General features: G+C 43.7%; 1 protein-coding gene across 2 annotated transcripts in view; it reads right to left on the bottom strand.

The window, feature by feature from the left end:
* The window catches only part of ITGB8 (integrin subunit beta 8), a 62,507-nt gene extending 50,636 nt beyond the window's left edge, over positions 1-11,871 (bottom strand). For both annotated transcript variants that reach the window (XM_086468102.1, XM_086468103.1), the window contains exon 1: positions 11,745-11,871. In XM_086468102.1, the coding sequence (XP_086324228.1) occupies positions 11,745-11,871 (127 nt within the window). The remainder of the gene's footprint in view (positions 1-11,744) is intronic.
* Between the last annotated feature and the right edge of the window lie 10,914 nt (positions 11,872-22,785).

Genomic DNA, 22,785 nt, shown 5'->3' with positions numbered 1-22,785 from the left:
TACAGATAAGGAATAAGTCAAATTAATTCCTGGTCATCATAATCAGTAAACCAAAGTAAATCAAATAATGAGTTCGGCCTAATTAATTTCCTGCAGTAATGTCTGAGACTCCTTTCTTAAAATGTATACTCCTACCTGCATAACACACATTTCCCAAAATTAAATGCTGTTGACCACGTAATAAAACATTAACATCCCATTGTATTGTGCACTTGCTAAAAAAAAAAGAATAGTATGTGTCTATGGCTGGAAGAACTGTACCATATTTCCAGATGCATCAGAAAACTGACCGAAAAATACTCGTCCCAATTTTTTTTTTCTGCATGGTGAATTTATTGAATTGATTGAAGTTTGATTTAATTTATTAATACAGCCTGTCTGGTAAAATACAAGGTCTTTCTTAGTGTCTTTCTAAACTGCTAAGGCAGAAGAAAAGATCTTAAAATCCAGTTTGGGTTTTCTGTGTGATCATGGCAGATGAAATGCCTTAACAAATGAGATATACAGTATTGCTGGATGCAAATCTCTTTGCTGATAACTCTCCAGTCTCAAGAGTTCCATTTTCACAACATGAAGTCACAGATTGGCAATTGACAAGCTTGGTACCATTGGCTCGAAAAGTTGATTTTTTTGGAATAAAGAGAAACTTGAAAAAAGGTTTATTAATGCCCGGGACACGTTCTGGCTACATCACTACTGTAGTTCCCAAGTATACAGTCCCTTATAGCAGTAACATTTATGGACACGCTTTCATTCACCAAATATTTATTATTTAGCTATAAACCTACTCTAAAACCATAACTTATTGAGTATAAACTTCTCAGTTTCTTTTAAAAATCATATGCTAAAGCAAGAAACATTTTTTTATGAGTTGGCTCAAAGAAGAACCGAGATTTTTCCTGCCACTTCACCAAAAACAGAGCCCAGACAAGACTGAGTTACTGTTCAGCCAAAGCTAAGGGCAAGTTTCTACTGGCTTAGTTATAACTGATGTATGCCAAAAGGTATTTTCAATAAGGGCCAAATTTTATGCTGGGAACTGCACAGGCATATGCATATAATAAAAATGGAGTGCAGCAGGTTAAACTGCACTTTTCCAGCCTCCTCCACAAAATACAGCCGTGTTCCAACGACTGCAGCTATTTACAGCAGTCACAGGTGTGGCAAGCCTAAACTCTCAGCAACAAGAGGGATCAAGGCAAGACAAATACCATATATGTTATAATCATATCCTGCCTGCCTATTATGAAAATAACTTTATCATGATCAGGGTATTTATCTCGGAGATGGAATAACAGTAACGCACACTGGCGTTTGAGAGGGGATGTTAAACAGGTTTTCAAACAGACAGCACTTTGTTCAAGTACAGCCAAGAATTCGGATTTACATCAGCTTCACTGTTGGTACACGTTTGTGCTGTTTCTGGAGGGTGTACCATTTGCTTTCTTAAAAGAGAAAGCCAAGACATAACTAGCTGCTTATACTCCCTGATCATGATCCTCAGGCTGTTGAACACTAGTTAAGGCAAGAAGATCCAAAATTGTCTAGCCTCTACTGAGTTTTTCCTTAAATTCTGCATCCAATCTTGTTCTAGGGCAGCACTCAGCCAGGCTGTTCCTCTCCACAGATAATGTGGCCTTCAGGAAGTTGTATGTAGCATCACTTATGAGGAAAGCAGCAGCTTTTATGCAGTGTCCTGCAGTTACCTTCACCTTTTGGTCTTCAGGAGCAAAGCAATGTGATTCCTGCAGAGTAACCCTGCCAGTAACTGTCCCAGCTAACACACAGCTTCCCAATTCACTCCGGCTGAACGTGCAGATACAATGAAAAGCATTGTAAAAATGCTACAGAGGGGGATTTTTTTTCCCATGATTATTGCATCTGACACTTACTTGCTCAGATTACAAGGAAAAAATGACTGCCTGTGCTTTAACTGCCAATCCTAAAACTAATCCTGGAATTAGAGTTTTACCCCTCTTTTTTCCAAACAAGCAGTAATTCTCTCTACCCTTTGTGCACAATGCCATGCTTTACAAACACACTTTGTCACTAGCATTTTTTCCAAGAGGGTTAAAAGGTACACCTCAGGATCAGCTTTAAGAGGTCCTCACCTTTGCCCAGAAAAGGAGATTTCAGCTTGAAAACTGTACATCTATTATGCTTTATAATAAATTCCTAAGATTACTTGAGCAAAAATACCAGACAACTTTTCTTCCCTCTTCCTTTTCTCTGTTATATACTGGATTTGTTAGTTGGTTGCATTTCTCTATTAATACTTGTGCACTTTAATGTCACTATTCAGACAGGAGCTAAGCTGCACAGTGATTTGAAAACATCCTTTACCAGCAACAGAAGCAGCAGTAAACTAAAACTCAGCATGTAAGAGACACATGTGTTCGCTAAGAAAAAGAAGATGTGAAAAAGAAAGGTGCAAAACATGACTGGCACTGTTAAATCCTGAGCCTTGGAAAAATACTTCTGTAAACCTGGCAAGTGAGTAAAAACACCTTTCCATTAAACCAAACAAGCAAATAAACAAAAAAATATCCAAATCAAAAAACACCCTAGACCTTCTTCTTCTTCTAGCATTCAAAAAAAAAAAAAAAGTGTTACAGTGTTCCTAAAAAGAAAAATGGAGTATACTGGAAGAGATAAAGCATAATGTGGTTATAGAGAGGATAAGCGATATGAAGGAGACATAAATAAGAAGGACACACGCACATCTGGACAAACGCAGTGAAAAGCATCACTAGCAAACAAGTCCTGACGACTGATATGGTCTCCCATTCATAACTCCGTCAATATCCCACTGGTAATTTTGGGGTTCCCCAATTAATCTGCATTACCACATGAACACAGTACCCTATGAAGAGGATGGGCATTGCTGAGAGTGACATGAACGATATAAAAAGGCAAAGTACTGCAGCAGTCTGCCTCATTGTATGGGAGTTCATGCCTTTACAAACCATGCAGCAAAACAACCAAGATCATCTTTTTTGCAGTGATGTCACTCGAGAGGACCGATGCTGGATATCAGCTGAACAAGGCAAAGGGGGAGGAGGAAAAGGGGGAGACCTCTGCTGACACAGCATTAGGAAAGCTCTGGCAGAAAAGGGCAGTCATAGCTGATGCTGGAGGACAGCAACTGTGTCAGAAGTCTGATGTGTAATGGCAGGTGGAGGTGGAGTTCCCAAGCAGCGTACGGACACTTCCATCATCAGGGAATGACACAGACACTAGGCTTCAAGGAGGTACTCCTGACGCCTCTCTGCGCCTACATATGCCTTTCTCAGCCTCATCTCTCTGAAAAATTCCATCACTTATATGAATGTTGCCCATCATTTGAGAGGAAAACTTGGAGAACAGAAGCCTCCCACAGATGCACATAAACTCCAGACTTTCATGTATATATATCAATATAGAGGATTTTTTTTAAAAATTTTGTCAGAAAGATGCATATAACAGCAGTTTGGAAAAGGTACCACCCAAAATAGCTACTGATACAGCAGTTAGGACTCACAAACACAACATTCAAACCACAGCCTCAAACATGACCTTGACTGTGGGAGACAGAGCTATCAGCTACTCCAGGCCGACTTTGTTCCCAAGCCACAATGCAGAATGAAAACAAGCAATGTAACCTTGAAATTTTTCACAACACAATTTTTGTTTCTTGGCCAACTTTACTTGTAGCCTCTCCTTTCTATGAAACTTCCTGCTTTTACAGGAGATGGTTAAATTTTGTGGATGCAATCCATGCCTGCAAACAGTGAGTCAAAGACTATCTGGCTTCTGAAACCAACCTATTCTGTCTCTTGCAAATAAAAACATACCGGACAATTTACTTTGATTCTGTCATTAGAAGAGACTCATTTCCCACAGCCATTAGCTTTTATGGCACAGGTTTGATGGTCCTGTTTGCATAGCTTTGCACCAATAAAAATGCAAAGCATATGGAACCCGAGAGCTTACATCTTTTCTTATGAAATCCCTTGATTTAAGGGGAACTTCAGGATGCGTGGAGCTGTGTTAATTCCCTTATTTCATAGGATGGAACATGGGCATAGGAATCATTATACTCGAGTCATTTCCAGCTGCTAAAATCTCCCTTGGAGTTGGCCAGCTTGGATACAGTCACGCTGCTTGAGCAAAGCCTGGAACGGCTACTGCTGTATTTCATTGCTAATTTAATTTCTTGTGTGTTAGCAAGCAGCACATCAACAACTAGAATGGTCAGTATATTCCTGTATATACTACAAAGTCTTTACCTAAATATGAGGTCATGATGAATGTAAGAGCAGACACAAATGACTATTTTTTGCCTGCTTAATAAGTTCAACCTTGAATAAAAGACAAACCCAAGCTGTATCTCTCATCTACAGCTCCACCTCCTCAAACCAGGCCCTCAACCCTGAACTGCCTCTCTAATCCACCTTTCTATTGCGTACCCAGCCTTCACCAAATTGTTGCTTTTCCTGGCGCTGCACCTTCATTCACAAACCCAGAAGCAGTGCAGAGGATGGGCAACAGCTCAGAGCTATTTCTTCTCAAGGAGTGTCACCATAGACCACCCGATCCACAGGTTCTTAGTCCATAGCAATGCAAACAGCTCAATTCGCTTAATTTTGTCTGCATATATTGTCAGTTGGAACAAACCTACTCTGTATTTCAGACTGTAATTCTCAAAGCTGAAAACCTAATGGAACCAGTCCCTCAATTCTGAACATAAAACCATGACCGAATTGTGCTTTTGCAGAAGTTTTTCCTGAAACAACCCAAAAGCCCCAGACCAAAAACTGTGCATATGAGTACATTAGGAAAGTGTGTCAGGGCTAAAACAAAGCATTGCACCCATAATGCATATTTTACACGGACTGATATCAGAGAGGATAACCACCACCACTCCTTAAGGACTTGCAGTATGAGTGCACAAGTTTGGGGAGAGGATTTATTCAGCAAGGCTGTTTTAAAAATGCTATTGCCTTCTGGAATACAAAGTGTTTGGTATTTGTTATTTCAGTAATTTGCTTTTCAATAGGGTTTTCAATCTCCAAACATTGTTATTGGCCCCGAGATAAATGGAATGTGGTAACACTTTCTGGGATTTCCTTCTAAATTATTTTTGTTTCTCTTATGCTGTTTGAAGAAACTGTTAGATGTCATATTTTAATTAACTGCGTGATAACAGCACAAAAGACTCTTAAGAGCCCACTTGATGATTAACAGCTGAATTACAAGTCCTTGAAAGGTGAGTTAACTACAGTACTTCTCTGAATATACAGACCAAAAATGGATGAACACAAAGATCTAAGAAAATACTGAGAAGCTTGTTTCTCAAATAGGAGACACATGCATTGTTCACAAGCATTCAAAACAATCCCCCAAAACCCAACCATACCCGTCTAGGAACACTGGCCAACCTCCCTTTTAGGTTTCTATGAGCCTGTTTGGTTTTTCTAATTTGGGGGCGAAGATTACACAAAACATGACCGCAGGCTATAAAATGTGCAGGCTCGCATACTAACCCTAACTGCTGGTGCACACGCACTGCTTGAATGCAAGCTTCTGCCTGCGCTTCTGCAAGTTAAGTATTCACATATGTTTATGGTCTGCAGGTGCAGTTTAAATGCTCTGTAAGGGACAGCCTTCAAACACGCAAATTCATGATTTTAAGCAGGTAGTGGTTTATTTAATGTTCTGAAGTAATGCCACAACATTTTTGACAGCAAAATGCAATCCAACGGTTTTGCTTAGTTTGGAAGAGCGTGCTTGCTGATGTCATTACTTTTATTTAGGTAATTTTGCATCATTTGTGCCAGAGTGTAAGTTGTTTCAAGTTTTCTTATTTCTTGGGAGTCCTGTTTGTACAAGAAGATGGGATCTTGGTTCAGCTTTCCAGCAAGAAGCTCCCATCTGAAAGAAGCAAATTGTCCTCAGCACAGTACTAACCTCTGTCACCCTGCAGAGATGACATGGAAATAAATCGTACTCTTAAGTACAGCAGAACCAGTGGAATTCACTTAGCCTAATCCCCTTGAACACCAAGCAGGAACAGAATTTATTTTGGAAAGGGCAGTTACTGGTGTAATCAGACTTGGACTACTTTTGTGATGCCACCATACATCATGCAGCTGTGTTCATAACACAGCTACAACAGCAGCAAATTACCAAAAATACTTAAGTTTTGCAGATTTTAAGCCAATGATATACTGCTGCTATCAACTTAACTCCCAAGCGAGTGGGCAGAGAAGAGGCCTGAAGAAAAACAAAAATCCAGCATCCAGGAACATCATTTCACCTGCCTGAAGCAACAGAATTTCCCTCCTTCAATAACTGTAGTTAAAATATCTGTCTTAATATCTTTTAATAAGTATGAATACTTCAGACTCATTCCTGTCACCATGGGTAATAGCAGGCAGAAATCACCACAGGCATATGACAGTGAAGTCATGGGAAGCACAGAAACATATGAAGAAAAAAAGTCAATTATGAGCTTTGCAAACTTTTGAATGTAGACAACTATAGTCTCAGCTAGAAGTTGTCTTTTTGGCAGCTTTCTAATGCTGTAAATTCCGATCATCCTGAAACACTTACATTTTGCTCAAGGGGTTATTCTTGTTCTGCCACCAGAACAAGGGGGAATCCTGAATGGCTGGCAAGAAGCTTACTTTTCTTCTTGAAGAAAGGTTCCATTACAGTGGACAGTGAACTAATTCATTAGAGCCCTACTTCCTTCCCAAAAGCTAAACTAAATAGCCCAAGTCCATTTATGTAAACTGCCAAAAGAAAAAAAATTATCTTTTAATAAAGTTCAAGTGCTTAGAGAAGAATAACAGACCATATCCTACTTTGTCTATCATAAATTATGCCTATTTAAGCAGATCAGAAAGAAGTATTACATCTTTCCACTGGTTAGACAAAAGTCAGCAATTAGTAATGGACACATATAGGAGCTCTGAAGACAGATTTTGTTGGAGGACACAAGTAGAAAGAGAAACACCGAGGCCTTAAGAATTTGACGAAAAAACCCCGAAGAGTTTATGAACACAAAGGAATTCATATTCATCTCCGGAATTTTGTTTTCAGTATATTCAACCTGAGAAGCCAGACTTATACCAAGATGTCTGCACTACCAGTTACAGTAAAAGCACAGGATAGTTCACATACATGATTCTTGAAAATACACGGGTTTTAAAATGTACATTGGTAATAAATAAAATAATTCATGTATGTAGTGTAGATTTTATTTGTACAATAAGGCTACTGTTTCTTACGTCTGGCCTATTCTAAAGAAGTGAGATCCCTAGCTTCTAAGGACTTACTCCCCAAAATAATGATGATGAATCTGACTTCCTGAAAAAGTCTTGATAAATATCGACAGCCCATGTCAACTTAGACAATTTGTAAATCTAGTATTTTATGTTTCTCTTCTCATACCTCCTACTGTAGATTAGTAACTAATACAAATTGTCTCAAATTCAAGACACAATTAACATGGACATGTCATCATGTGTTCTTTCTAGGGACTTGAAAAATATTACCAGCATTTATGCACTTTGTGAGGTATAGGGGAGATTATAATCTGACATTTTCATGTCCTCTTGTTGCACATACAACCAGATGAGGGTTTATTTGATGAAGATTTTCTTAGGTTTCCATAAAGCTCACATTCTGACATCTTTCCACTGCTCTGGGGAGGTAAATTAAACTTAGATTGTACTTTAATGGAAAATCAAATTTATTCATTCAGGCCTCTTGACTAATGAGGTATAATTCCTGTTTACGCAGTTGTTGCAGTTCCAGCCCTTGAAAGCTTAAGGACCAGAAAAGAGCTACTTTCTCTTCAACCTGCCATACGCAGTACTTCCGCTGCACGCAATCTTCAGGCTGCCTTCACAACTTCCTTCAGCCACAGCATGTCCTAAATGACGTCGAGACAACCTTCCCAGAGGACCAAGAGCACGGTTATTGCCCTGCTAGTTGGTAACCAGCCCGTTTCCTCTCTTTTCCCAGTCTCACCTCATCTCAAATACCTGTAGCATGGAGACATATAAATACTATACATGGAACCACCAGTATCATTCAACTTGCAGAAACCTTAAAGTAAAACTCCCTCCTGCATAAATCTCCTGAAGACACATGAAATTGCAACAGGTTATGAGGTGTACAATCTGTAATGCAAATTTAGGCATACCATTGGCACAACATGCTCCTTGGGCAAGGTGCAGATAAGCAAACCTCCCCCTCGCTGTTCCTCAGAACTGCAACCTACAGCCTTCTCAAACACCCAGGCTGGCTTTCCTGAAGATGGTACAATACCCCTAGGGAGCAGACCACCCACGCAGACTCAGGAAATTAAAAATGGGTTTTCTCTTCTCCTCAAATTGTTTTAAGCCTTAGGAAAAGCAGAACTGTCTCAGTGCTGAGTATCCCAAGCTTCTTCCACTGAGCCTCAAAGGAAATGGGCCAGCACAGAAGAGAAATCAACAGTCAAACTGGTTAAAGCTACCGTGTTGTAGCATTTACTTCAGACTTCTTTTTGTGTGCGCAGGGACATTCCTGACCACCTCTCTCTGAGAACAGTTCTTCCATGGGTGGTTTGAACGCCTTTTCCTATTCCTTTGAGAAGTAACACAGTAATGATTTATGAAACTTTCTAACTAGAGGGAACACAGATGAGAATCTGATGTGACAAGACTGGCAAAACATCAAAGACTCAGATGAGGGAACATTAATGAATCTGTTTGGCATCACAAGTCATGTTATTGGGATAAATCAATTAGCAGTTGTCCCTGCCATGATCACAGATCCTCTAACTTTCCCCAATGCCCTAACTGATCTCTCCAAATGACACTCTAAAGACCACTGAAAATACCAACTTTTAAAGGGTCAAGAGATTCGTCAACCATGACTATGTAACAGAATTGTTGTGTGACTATTCTCCAGTCCCTTAAATTAGGGATAAAGATTTTCACACCATCCCATCCCTGTGTGCAGATCTGTTTACTTGAGCTTCATAAAGCAATGACTACCTAGGTATTTCTGAAAGCACCAAATACCTTAGTTTTCAAATTTTAATAGATGTAAAAACTGGTTTTGAGACACTGCTGAGATTCAAACCAATGTCCTCTGTTAACCTCAACCAATCAGCCATTCCTCAGTATATAAGCCTTACATATTCCTTGTGCTTATACAGCAGATAAAAACTAAAGAGTTTCAACAGTTTAGGCTCTGAACAAGGCAAGGGAACTGACTGTCTCCACTCAAGTGAGCACTTACACAACTGGTTCACATAATGCACACACGTGCTCTTGCCGTAGACTCCAGCTTCTATTCAATTTACATCTTCAGGAGTTTGTCAGGTTTTAGTGTTCAAATATAAACTGGGATCTGTAGAAATCGCTATGGAACCAGCTCCATTCTTATGTCAGGTATTTGTTTTAGTTGGCTTAGTGAACTGCAAGTTTCCTTTGGTGAGACTTACTGAACAAGGGACCCTTTGTAGAAGGCAGCAACACTAACCTTTTTATCTGAGCTTACAGAACCTTTAATTTGGGACTTGCAATTTTACAGCATTGTGAGATTTCCTTTTGTGCTCCCTGAAACCCCAAACCCAGGGCCCGATCCTACCTTTACTCATCCCCAAGCAGTAACTCATATCTCAAATTGCAGTTTGCAGAACAAACACTCAGGTAGCATCAAGATGTCCATTTCTTCAATTAGAAGAGCCACAAATGCTCCAACAAGAATGAATAAACTTGAGTTCCATGTACATGTCATATTCCAGTCTCTGTTAGAACTGGAGATTCAATGCAAAATATAAGCAGGTCCTGCCAACTCTGGGCATAAACTGAACTTGCTGATGGCACGGGAACAGTGTGACGCTCTTCTCCATGCCCAGCACTGTCAAGGCATAAGCAAAGAGGAGTGGCTGCTTCAACAAAGCCGTGCTGCCAAGTAGCTGTACATGGAGCTGCTGCCCGGAGTCTCGCTCGGAGCAGCCTGCAGAAGTTCAAAGAATCCAGGTGGTGCTGCACCAGCTGATAGGGCTATCACAACCAAAAGTAAAAAGCACACAACAATAATAATGAAAAATTTCATGTGTTCGCTCACAGGAAAACAAAACAAAACACTCTTCTTGCTTCAGCTGTGGTTCTAGCCTGTGAAGTGATTATGTATAAAGGAAAGAATTCAGTGTGACTTTCAGCTTTCATGAATTAGCAGAGGTTTCAAATGAAGAGGAAAAAAGAAGGTCTATCTGAGTTACAGCCTGCCCATTCCGGGAGCTGTTGTCCCAATAAACATGTAACCCACGACACATCACCCATGTATATTTTCACTATCAAGCACAATGAAGAGAAGCAGCATCCTTTGCTGCAGAAGCCCCACGGACAATGTTCCCCTATGGCATTCTGTTCTGGTGCGTTACTTGCACTGCTGTGCACTCAGGAGCTACGCTCATGCGCAAGCCCAACACTGCACTCAGGCACAGAACTATCCTCTCCATGAAGTTCCAATTAGCCTTTCAACTCAATTACACTGCATAAAAAAGAATCTGGGATACCAAGTACAAGATGTCATATTTCATAAGAAAGTTAATAATCTTATATTTTATTTTTCCTATTGACATTTAGTTTGGTTTTGAATTCAAAATATGAAGCCAAAAAAGCAAAATAAAGCATCCTATGAAAGTTAACAAATTATTCCATTGTTTTTAATAGCACTGGGCAAATCCCTCTGAATTAGGCACGAATTTGTCACATATGCAATAAAGAACTTAAGACCAATACACTGTTCCCATTGTAAATCTTATTTTTAGAGGTTACATGTTAACATTTTAAATTAACTCCAGGCTTAAACTTGGAACATGCAATTATTCCACAAGGGAAAAAAAATGAAATAAGGAAAGGTGATTGACAACTTGATCTGCTTTTCTGACCACGACTAGTTAAATCAGATGCTTTATGAAACACTTGACTAACCTGATAGCTCTGTCTGATCAACTGCTGTATGATCTAACGTACATTTGCAGAGACTCCTCTCAGCCTGCACGCACCAAAAGTGATGTCCGGGGGTTTGGGAAGCCCTTCCACAATTTGAGGGTTACCCACATTTACCAGAGTCTTTGCTACCACCAGCACCACAGCTCCCGGGGGACTGTTACCCCAAGGTAAAGAGAAGACAATCTCCCCGTAACTCTGCCGCTAAATGCCGTATAAAGGATGTAAAAGCCAGTGTTTTCACTCCAAAGACCCGTCCGTCCGCAGTCGGTGACCCCCGGGGGGGGTCTCTGCGCCGCTCCTCGGAGGCTTGCAGAGGGAGCCGGGGCAAAGCAGGAGCCGGGGCAAAGCAGGACCCGCAGCACCCCGGGCCCTCCGCGCTGCCGGGGGACGGAGGGGGGGGGGGGGGGGGCTGCCCCGGCTCCCTAAAGGCTGGACGCCCCCAGGCTGGAGAATTAAACCAGGGGCTCGCACTAGCGGTACTCAAGCAGTGGGAAGCCTGGGCACGGACGAGCCGCTCCAGCCCGGCTCTCCCCGCAGGTACCTCCGCCCAACAGCTCCGCCCGGCCGGCCGGGCCGGCGTGTGCCCACGGCGCCGGGCAGCCCCAGCTGTCAGGGCTGTGCCCCGGGGGGCAGCCGCCGAATCCGGGCATGCCCTCCGCCCCCCGCACGTCCCCCCGCGCGAAACCCAACCCCAAATCGCCAAGGGCAAGGGCGAGCAGCCCGAGGGGCTCGGCAACTTACGGCGCTGGCAGAGTCCCGGCACGGCCGCCAGCAGCCGGGCCGCCCCTAGGAGAGGTCCGGGGCCGCGCTGGCACTTGGGCACGGAGACGATCCCCGCGGTGAGGCACGCCAGGAGCGGCACCCACATCGTGCGCCGCGGCCGGCACCGCTCCCGCTCCCGCTCCCTCGCCCTCTCCTCGGGGCCGCGTCTCGGCGCCGCGGCGCGCTCAGTCCCGGCCCCCGCGGGGGCGGCGGCGGCGGCAGCGGCGGCGGGGCCGGGGGAGGGGCGGCGGCGGGCCCGGCACAGGTAGGGCGAGCGGCAGCGGCGGCGGCGGCGGCGGCGGGGCGGGCGCGGGCCGCCGCATCTCAGGGGCAGCGCCCGCCGCGCCCCCGCGCCCCGCGAGGGGCGGCCCCCCGACGGCAGCGGCGGCGGGGCCCCGGCCGAGCGCGGAGAGGGGCTCCCTCCATCTGCCTCCAGCCCGGCGCGCAAGGGGCGCCCCGCCGCACGCCCTGCCCGGCCCGGCCGCGGGGAGGCACTTGGCACCGCGCGGGGAGCGGCGGCGGCCCCGCACCTCCCTCAGGGAAACAACCGCCCGCCGGCTGTCCCCGCCCCCGCCGGCTGCCGCCCCCCGCCCGCCCCCGCCGTGCGCTGCCCGCCGCTGTCTCGACCCGCCGCGCCGGGGCCGCTTCTCCGCGTCGCGGGGCCGGGGTTGGCGGGAGGTGTTGTGGGGCTGGGGGGGGGGGGGGGGGGGGGGCGTGTGACGGGGACGACAGGGCCCGGAGCGCGATCGGCGGCGCTGCCGCCCAGGCCGCCCGCAGAGCCGTCGGGCCCCGCCGCGGTCGGTGCGCGCCGGGCCCGCGGGTCCCCCCGGTTGCTAGGAGACGGCAGCGGGGCAGGTTCCGCGGGCGGAGGCGGGGCCGGGCCCGGCGGTGAAGTCACCGCGCCCGCCCGCGCCTCTTTGTTCGGCGGCGGCTCGCGGCGCCCATTGTTCCCACCGCCGCTGCCCCCCCCCCCCCCCCCCCCGCCGCGGGGGAGGCGGGCGAAGGCCACGGACGCGGCGCTGCGCCGCCCCGGCCCGTCACGGCGCGGCGAAGGACGGCCCTGTCAGCCGCCCGCCGCCCTGCCGGCGGTTGCGGCCCTCTCTGCCGGTGTAGCCGGCCGCCGCAACCGGCCGCTCGTGCGACGCCCCCCCTCAACCACGCCGCCGGTCGCTGCCTCCCGACTTCATAAACACCTCCGTTCACCACCCCTCCCCCCCCCCTCCTCCTCCGGGGCGTCCCGCCGCCCCGCTACCAGCAGCGCCCGGCCCCTCGGGCGGGCCTGCAAACCGCCCTCCCACAGCGCACTCCCTCACCTTCCCCCCCCCCCCCCCCCCGCCTCAGCCTCGCCGCCGCCGATTACTTCACGTTACCCAAAACTACCTCCCCTCCTTTCATCGCTCCTTTCGCCCTCCCCGAGTATTTTCTGCTCGGAGTTTCCACCCCTTGGGGCGAAGTGGGAGTTACGCAAAGGTTAACCGTGCCCTGGGCCGGGCGGAAAGTACCTCGCAGTGCGGGCCAGGAAAGCCCCGCCGGGCCTAGGTGCGTTCTCCTGCCCGCCCGGCCCCTCTCCGCTTCCCGGCTCTCCTGTCGTTTGTTTCAGCGTTGTCCCCTCGAAGGCTCCACTCCCCGAGGGGGTAGGCGCTGGGTGGTGTTTTCCCGGCAGGTGAAAAGCACCTGGGCACCTCGTCCTGTCACACCGGGACTCAAAATTGTCTCTCGACGGAGCGGCCAAGTCGGCCTGTGCAGGGGACAACGTTAGTAAGTCATGCAAACGCAACGAGTGTAAAGATTGTGAGGCTTCACAGCCTTTACGAAAGAAAAGCGGCTGAAGCATTTTCTGACCCGGTGCTAAACCTCACGGCGCTGAGATAAGGATGGTTTATCGACTGCACGTCAAAGGTCAGAAACTGAACACACGCTGGGTTTGCTCAAGGTCGCTGAGGAAGAGATGGCAATGGAGCAATCCTGTACTCCCATCTCGGGAGTTTTTGAACGCTGTATCATCTTTCTGCTTCATCTCGGAAAAATCCCCCATTTCAGACATTGGAGTGTCACTCATCAGGCGGCCACAGCCCAAATGGGGATATGGGATATGAGAAATCCATATGCAGTGGTGGTGACATAAAAGGGTGGCATCTACATGGCTTCAAATATTGTGGCATTCTTGACCTAAAAGCTCTATGAGTTCAGAGGTCGCAATTTCAAGCTAGTCAAGTGGTGAGCTGCATATCCCATGAGAACTCACGGGGGTGCTTGCTGTTCTTTGAAACGGGATGCACTTGTGACAGGTGAACTAAACTCGATTTACTCCAGTTTGTCACTATAATGTCTCACTCCTGGGTCATGAAGTTGCAAATTCGTGGCGATTCAAAGGTATCTGGAAAAAAGGGTCCATGAAATTCAAGGAAATATCTTTAAGCAAAAGTTGCTGAAACTGAGATCTCTCTACTTTGGGGTTTTCACCTGCCTAGTCTGAGTAGTGCTGATGGGAGGAAGAATACAGCTAAGACTCCATATGGATATGTTCCGTATGACTCTCTTTATCAGGTCAGAACTTAAATGATCATAAGCATCATAAAGAAGATGGCTCTGTCCTAAGCAGCTTGAATTACCTTGTGAGTTTCTAAACATAAGCTGTTCACCTTACAAATAGGAAGTGGAGTCCTTAGATGCACTGCTCCTGATGACATCCAAAGATTTGACATTCTGAGTAGAAAGGCAGTCTTACGTGGAAGAAAATAATAGATAATTTTGAATATAAAATCCGAGAACGAGGTAATCAAAATGAACACACTCTAGTCATTAATTCAAACGCTGAGAACATAATGAAAAGGGTGCCAGTATTGGGTGAGAACTATGCACCCCGGGTAGTAAAAGTCACCAGTGTCGGCAGTAACAAAGAAGCCAAGAGCTGAAAGTGCCGATAGTTGAGGACTCTTATCAGATGAGGCCGCCGTAACCGATCAAAGTATTCTGCTGGTTTATGTGAAGTGTACCTTCTCCCTATTTCTTTAGTTTCATTCCTCCCGTGGTGGAAGCCAAAGACTTTAAAATATTTACTTTGCAGTGATGGCATCTTTAAATATGTTGTTGTTTAGGCAGTGTTTATAATGCAGTAATATGAGCCGCATCTCAAAGAACATTGTGCAGGAGATTTGAATAATAATTCTGGATTTGCAAGTGGAGAAACTGAATCATCTAAAATCTCAGAAGAGACTTGTAATAAGGAGTTTAAGACCATTGGAACTGGATTTAAGTGTCAGTCCAGTGTCCTATCTACAGGGCCATGAATGCTTGAAGTAATGTGGTTGTGGAATCTCCGTCCTTGGAGCTCTTTGAAACTCAGCTGAACAAGTCCCCAGGCAGCCTGATCTAGTTGGCCCTGTTTTGAACAGAGGGCAGGTTGGGCCTCTGGAAGCTGTTTCCAACCCAAGTTATTCTACAGATTTTTATGGTGGAAAGTGTGTAATTCTCTGTTCTTATATTACATGTGTACCCAATTTCTTGGAGAGAGATTACTGACCTTTCCTTCCAGCATTTACACTTGATTTATTGAAAACGAAATATAATTGTCTATCACAGTGCTGGGGAATAGCCTCTCTTTTCAGAAAACAGTTTTGAGAATGTTGTGTCCGCAATGAATGTTCACTAGAGCTGGTCAAAAAACCCAAAGCATTTCTTACAAAACCTACGTTCCTTTTTTTGGTTGAGTATTTCCAACCATCTTTGATGTGCCATTTCAATGGGGGACAGTCCAAACCGAGATTGTGAATGGAAGGGTGATGGTGGTTTACAACTTCTAATATCAGAACTTTTTTAAAACGAAAAATGCATTATGTGTTCATCGGCCTGTCACGTGATTTCTTACATTGGCATCTTAGACACAATTAAAATCCCCATAAAAAGCATTTTGGTATACTTAAATTAATTGCAGTTTTCTCCAGCTCCCCTATTTTAATAATTTTAAATCTTGCTGGAATACAGTAATTGTTTTGGATTTGGTGGCTCCACTTGCTCCTACTGACATGCAAATTGTATTTCTTTGCTATATAACTAAATAAAAGGATCCCATGCTTGTCTGTCAGATACAATTGCATTTGCTATAGCTTGGGTTGTTTTTTTTTACACAACATTTGAATCTCAACTCCATCTGTTGCATATAAAGAAGTCTGTATTTTGCAAATCTTTCATAACCCATCAATTTAAAATGATGGAACAATTCAAATTCAATAGCTGTTCCCAAGAAACATATTGCCAAGGTATCATAGGCCTCTCCCCCAGCAATGCGGACTATGAACAATCCACCTATGCTGTATTTTATGTCCAGTAAAATTCTATATAAAATTCCAACTGCCTTGTGCAATACACAAAATCTTTAACAAAATGTAATTTTATCATTTTGACAAAGTCGTGATGCGTTTCCTTATAAGATGTTAAACGTATGCACATTGCTTCTCATTTCAAGGCTCAGTTCTCACTATGAAAACTGGTAATGTCCACTTTCAAAATAGAATATTTACTCCCCAAAACAGTGTTTTTCATTATTTTTTTCATTAATGCCTACGTTAGATACCAGTCCACATACTGAACTTCTGATGCACATGGCACAAAGAGAAAATGGTGCATCTTAAGGAAAAACGATAATCCAAAATGACCAATACTCTAGAGTTTTTCTTGAAGGCTTCCATTGATTTCACACGGGCTTTTCATGCCGACCTACAAATCTTGCTTGGCTTTCCAGCTTCGGTGGCTTCAGCAGGCTTGCACGAAACAACCTGGCGACAGCATTACCTTTTTGCGGTTACCTTCTTGACGCTAACAGTTTGGTCAATGTTACACAGACAGGTGGAATGACACCGTCTTTTTTCCATACATTCATCCTGGTGTGACTCGTGGATACTGTGTCTAACTGTTGTTCTTATTCGTCATTTATTTGTGTGGCTTTAACTATAAGATGATTTTTTTTCTAGTCTAAGTTCCAGCAATATTCCCCTCTTATGCTTTTCTGTAAAGAATTGCAAAACCCCAGCGGTACACTTCTCTTCCTTTCTTCTGTAACCAATCGAATTCAAAAATTTGTATATTAAAACCAGAGTATGTAGTCCTCTAGAGATCCCAGATCTTGATCTTGTGCTGCAGTGCTTGCCAGCAGCCCACTGAAGAAGTGTGTGTTATAAGACAATAAACCTGAGATACTTCCCACCATTGCAAGAAAATAAATTGCACTGCGGGTGGTTTCTCAAGCGAAATGGTCAGCACGCAGTTGAGACAGAGACAACAGTGGGTTCTCAGGTGAGAAGGTATCAGTCTGTTCAGGGTGTACGAGGTCAAAAGCAATGCTTTAAGCTCTACACAGACACTCATCTCCTAAGACATCTGTAGTACAGACAGCTGACCTATACGTTAGCATTGAGGGGGGCCTCGGTGTCCTTGTCCTCTGTTTAAGAAAGAGTAGGATGATTTTTCTAGAGACAAGCAAGCATAAGAAATTATCTATATAATCCAACTAAGATGCTCAAGGGCATAAAAACATGTAACAAGTGGTCAAAGCTTAGGGTTGTTTATTTAAATGCTCTAATAATCTCTTTCTGGAAGTATTTACTGAAAAAACCCCAGCAGTATATTCAGTTGAACAGATGTATTTTGGAAGAAGAACATTTTAATTGTTGTCACATGCAGAGTTTTAAAGAACACTCTTACACTGAGATGTTTCAGTACTTCCACTATGCTTTTTGATGTGACGGAACTGGTATTTCAGATAGAAGTGTTTTCTTCCTTTTGACAAACAAACTTGTGGTGTGCTTGGAGAGCCTTTCTGACTTCAGACAGAAGAGCTCCCCTGTGGCCTGTCTTTAAAATTTACCTGGGGTTCTTCTAAATGCTGTCATTAATAGTTCCCAGATATTACACCATAGATTTACAGGCACTGCAGCTTAATTTCTGGAAGGAATGGTAGAAGGGCAGTGAGCTGGAGAAGTTATTGCATTAACCTCATTTCAGTGGGACTTTTGCCTGAAGACCAGACCCCGTGTTGCTAATCTTTGTGCCATTTTCCTGTTTTCCTTCATTGACTAACAGAGAACAAAGAACATATAGTTTTACTTAGTTTTATATTCACAAAGATCTGCATCCGGCCCCAAAACAGTTGTCACGATTTTGGTGCTAACTGTATGGTTTTCCAGCTCCATGGGGGATGGATGAAGACCAAGTTTCCTTTTGGTAGATGTAGGTGTAGATGCACCGATGCTAAGGCTGCTGAACTCTTCTGATACATTTCAGAGGGTAGTTTGTGACATAAACAAAGAGCGTTTTCGTTCCTCCAGAGGAGCAGCAGCCACCGTGAAGTTCAGCAGCAGCCACGCACTTTTATTAGATTTTTTTTTTGTATTATTGCGAGCTGAAACTGTCCACAATACACTGGCACTCCACGTGTTTTTCTTTCTTTTACCTCCACCCATTTCCTTCTGTTCTTGTTGCCTGTCTCCTACCTTTCTCTCTGGTCCTTGAAGGAGGAATGTAATCTCCACTTACTGTTGAGAGCCAGCTTAGGTGCCACTCAAGTGACTGTGTTACACCTCGGGTTTTTCCTTTTCTTCTTCCTGAAAATCTAGTTTTCCCTCTTTTTTTCATCGAAGACTGTTGCTTCCATTCTGCCTCCCTCTTCACCTGTTTTAAAATTGTTTTTTTTTTTTTTTACTCTTTCTTCTTTTTTTTTTTTTTTTGCCCTCCAGTCACTTCAGATGGATCCTCAGATACTCCACAGGCCTCTTGCTTTCCCCATCTACTCCCTCTCTGCTTCTCTCACTTCCCTAATGGAGTCCCAAGGTCACAATTGCTGCTGCTGCAGCTATTTCAAGCAGCGCTGCCATTTCTCCCTCATCCTCTTTCCATGATGATCTCACCCCTTCTCTGTCCCCAGGATCTAAGATACTGGGTTACCAAAGGGGGAGATGAAATATTCCATAATAATACAGCAGGCCTGACAACATTTTGGAAAGTTTTCAGAGAAAATTCCCGGGTAAGCCCCTGTCACCGTTAACTCACTCGTATTTCCCAGAGGTTTCCTATGTAATGGTTTACAAGGAACTGGTAGAAAGAAAAAAGGTAGAATATAGTGCAGAAATAGTAGGAAATATTTCTCGGGACTTCTGAAAGATTAAAGTTCCTCCTGAGAAACTATTGAGGAAACTAAGTGTTAGAGGTTGAAAGGGAAAGTTAAGTTGTGGTTTAGAAACAGCACTAGTATTGTTTAACAGAAATTAAAGTTCATTTTTAGCACAGTATAGCCTCTATAGGGCAGGCTCAAAAGTATCCTGCAGTTACAACACAGAAGTTTGTAACTGGGTGACTGAGGAGTACGGATCGTTTCGCCTGTCCATAGCTACGCTGCTCAATCTGATGCATTGAGCAGAGGCCAGTGAGTGGAAAAATCCCGCAGGCATACTCTGTGTCTGTTTGGCAGAGGGGGAAGTGGGAGGGCTGGGGAACAGGGACGGTGTGTTTTTCCAGAATTATCAAAGCTTTTGAGCCTCTCTGATAGGATTTCATCTGCTTTTGTCCTCAGTCTTGAAGTGTGGCGTGCACATCGCAGCCAGGATGCTCTCTGTGGGGTATTTATCGGCATATCCCCTCCCCTCTCTCACCAGATTGCTGCTCAAGACTCACTGCTAGCGTGACAACTAAAGTAAATCAAGAAACGTTTAATGGCAAAATGAGAAGGAATGGAGGCAGATGGGGACATTTGGAAATAATAAAAAGACCCGTTACTTACTGATTTTTGTAATTGTTTCAAATATGTGTCTGTATATATGTCTCCTCACCTCTCACATCCTGCTTGCCCTTAAATTGTTATCATTTTGGCATAGAAGCATGTATGTTTGGGCAGCACCTCAAGTTCATCCCTACTTCTGAAAGATATCTCTACTTCTGAAATTTTTAAATTCATATCAATAAATCTTCTCTTGTCTAATTCCAGGATCCAGTAGAGCTGTGGTTATTTGTTTTACGGTTTTTCCTTTATGCTGTAATAAAACTAAGATTCTTTTGGAAATAATGTATAATTAACTTGTGGAATTCATTGGCTCCAGATAAGAACTTCGTAGGATTTCAAAATAGGTGAGGTATTTATATGAATTTTATGTGCCTTTACACTAGCCAGGGTAAAAGTTTGTGACAAAGGCAAGCTTTTATGCTTCAGAACAAGAACCAACCACCGTCTGGGGCTGCAGAGAAATTTCCCCTGCAGCCGTATAGCAATGCGGTCCTTTAAAGATGATTTCTACCTTTGCTGAAGCATGTGGTACTGACTGTTACTGAAGTCATGATGAGGCATGAGAGGGACTAAGGGATTCATGGATTGCTAAGGAACAGACACCACTTTGTTTGGGACAGATGCTTCTAGTCTGAGTTGAGGCAGTCTAGGATTAATTGAATCATTCAACAATATTTAAAAAGTCAGTATAAACTGAGAACCAAAAGTAAGGTCATGCTGTTGGCATATACTTGATAAGAGCACACAGCTACCGTAGGAGCTGCCAGACCGTATCTTTTTATCGCAAATGGAAAATATTTTGCATAATTAAGTTACAGACAAACTGGTAATTTGTTCCTTTAGATTTTGGTTAATGTGATACTGTACCAGCAAATAATCCTTATGTGACATGACACACTAATGAACACTGAAAGGTCAGGGGAAATAGAAGTTGCAAAATAATTTAGTAAGCCTGTGTTTGAAGAAAAATGTGTCTGATTAGACTTCTTTGGCACCGTTTTCCATCACGGGTGGTCTTTAATTCAAGACCAAAGGGTTGTATAAGAGACAGACTATAGATCAAACGGAAGTGTTAAGGTTAATGGAGAGATTGCTAGGTGCAGTCGTGCAGCCTATATAACAGGTGAGGTCAGAAAAGATGATCATTATAATTCCTTCTCAATTTAAATTCTATCAGTCTTCTAAGCGCCCACACTTCTACAAGTAATTAACAAAACTGTATGACTTGGACTTGGAACAAAATGGAACACAAAGTTTTAATTTGCAGGAGGTATGTCCTGCCTGACTCTGAAACAAGTAAGGATTATATTACATCAATTTAAACTAAAATGTCACCACGCTCAATGGAAAAATACAGGTGCAAAACTGAAGTAAAAGAGCGAACAGCTGGCACCATAAGCGGTACGAATACCAGTGACATGCGCCTTACCTATGCACAAACCATCAGCATAATAACTGCCATGGAAGGTTATGATCTCAAGAGACATGATTAAGGTAACGAACTCAAATGTGACTGTGTGGGCCACAGAAGGCATAGACACATGGTCCGCTCAAAAGGACGGAAGAGACTGAGCAGATCTTTTGCTCTTTGCCATTAACCGTCTCCCAGTGAATACTGCAAATACACTGTGATCACAGCTTGAAAATGCATGGTTATGAATTTTCTGATTACTTGTGGGTTTTCATTTTTACAATGGGGGCCAAAATGATGCTGTCGCTAAGCTTATTCCCATGTGTGGGTGGAAACCACTAGTTCTCTGTAGACTCTTCGTTTATTTTTTAGTGCATCGTTGTTGGATGGTCAGTCCGCTTCCCTCTAAGAACATGAGAGGTCTCATTCCTGTAGGAGGAGAGGGTAAACTGAAAATAAACCAGATCAGATCCTGTGGAGAGTCAAAATGGAGTTGGATGTGTAAATCAGGATTAAACTTCAAAACTAAACCCGGCAGAAATACAGTTCTTTGTTGTGCGGAAATTCTTTGAGCCTATGATAATATTTTTTTTTTTTTCTCTTGAAAGATCTCCTACTTAATTTATTCTTTTGTTTGCTGTTTGTGCTCCAGGATGTGAGACCTATACGATGAACATATCACAGAAATGATAAAAAGAATGTGCATTAGCATTAGTCTAACACTGAAAAGTTGAGTAGAACTTCATTTCAAACTAGAGGTTGATTCTTTAGTAGTTTTACATTTATAATATGTGGCCACATCACTTCAGAGCCCTCTTTCTTCTTGTTCAGATCCTTAGTCTATGTTCTACAGCTTACCAAAAAGTCTTGATGAGATCCACTTATATAAGAAGCAAAACGTAACATTCACTGTATAATGTTATGAATTCTAGATACACAGATCCATTAGAAAAAGTTTTCCCAACATACGGTTTCATTATGTAAAATTGATAGTTCATTGAAACTGAAAATTTTATAATAGGTTCAAAATATCTGTGGAAGAAGTTCGTATGGCCCACCTAGTACAGACACTGTGAATAAGAAACAATGATTTTGAGTTAATCGGTGAGAATTATAGGTGTAGCTGGATAGAGAATTGAGGCAGAATTCTGCCTGTTGGTCCAAAAAGGAGTCAGTGGCCAGGGTTTTCTTTTCCATCTGAGCTCCTGCTATTTTCAAGCATCTTGAATTTCTAAAGGGTGCCTAGAGAGAGCAATCTCTCCTCTGCGGAGAGCATAAGACCTACACAACCTGCTTGCTGCCTCCATTGCGTTACCCAAATGGTGGCTGGACCCACCAACTGCTTTAGCTCGAGCCATCTGTTGCTCAGTAGCTTATGCTTTTTTATATTGTTTCTTTGTTCTGGCTTTCTTCTTCTACCAAAACCAAGTAACGTATACTATCTTTATTCCCAATTTTTAGATTTGCTTTCAAATCCAAAGTATATGCAGAGAGAAGAAATCATTCTTTCTGGAGCACTGTTGGACTAATGGTTTTTTTCTTGCTTTGTTTTGTTGGTCTTTTTCTTCTTCAACAGCAATTTTCTTCCCTCCCCTTTAAGCTCTTTCAGCAATAGCGACTGTAGAGGCTGTCTGTAACAGTAGTAGGCAAGGATTTTTCCATTCCAAACACAGGAATGGAGTCTGATGGTATCCCCCCTGTAAAAGAGCATATGAAACCTTTAGGTGGCAGCCAAGGGCTACAGTTTGAATCCCTAGATTTATTAGTTGGGTGGTTTGTGGTCTCTGCTTCAGGTGACAAAGAGGAGATCATGAAGAATGAATTTCTAATGGATCCAA

This window comes from Leptosomus discolor, chromosome 7 (genome assembly GCF_034619465.1).
Source record: "Leptosomus discolor isolate bLepDis1 chromosome 7, bLepDis1.hap2, whole genome shotgun sequence".
Lineage (NCBI taxonomy): Eukaryota > Metazoa > Chordata > Aves > Leptosomiformes > Leptosomidae > Leptosomus > Leptosomus discolor.
The sequence above is the reverse complement of the archived record's forward strand: the minus strand, read 5'-3'. Positions and strand labels throughout refer to the sequence as shown.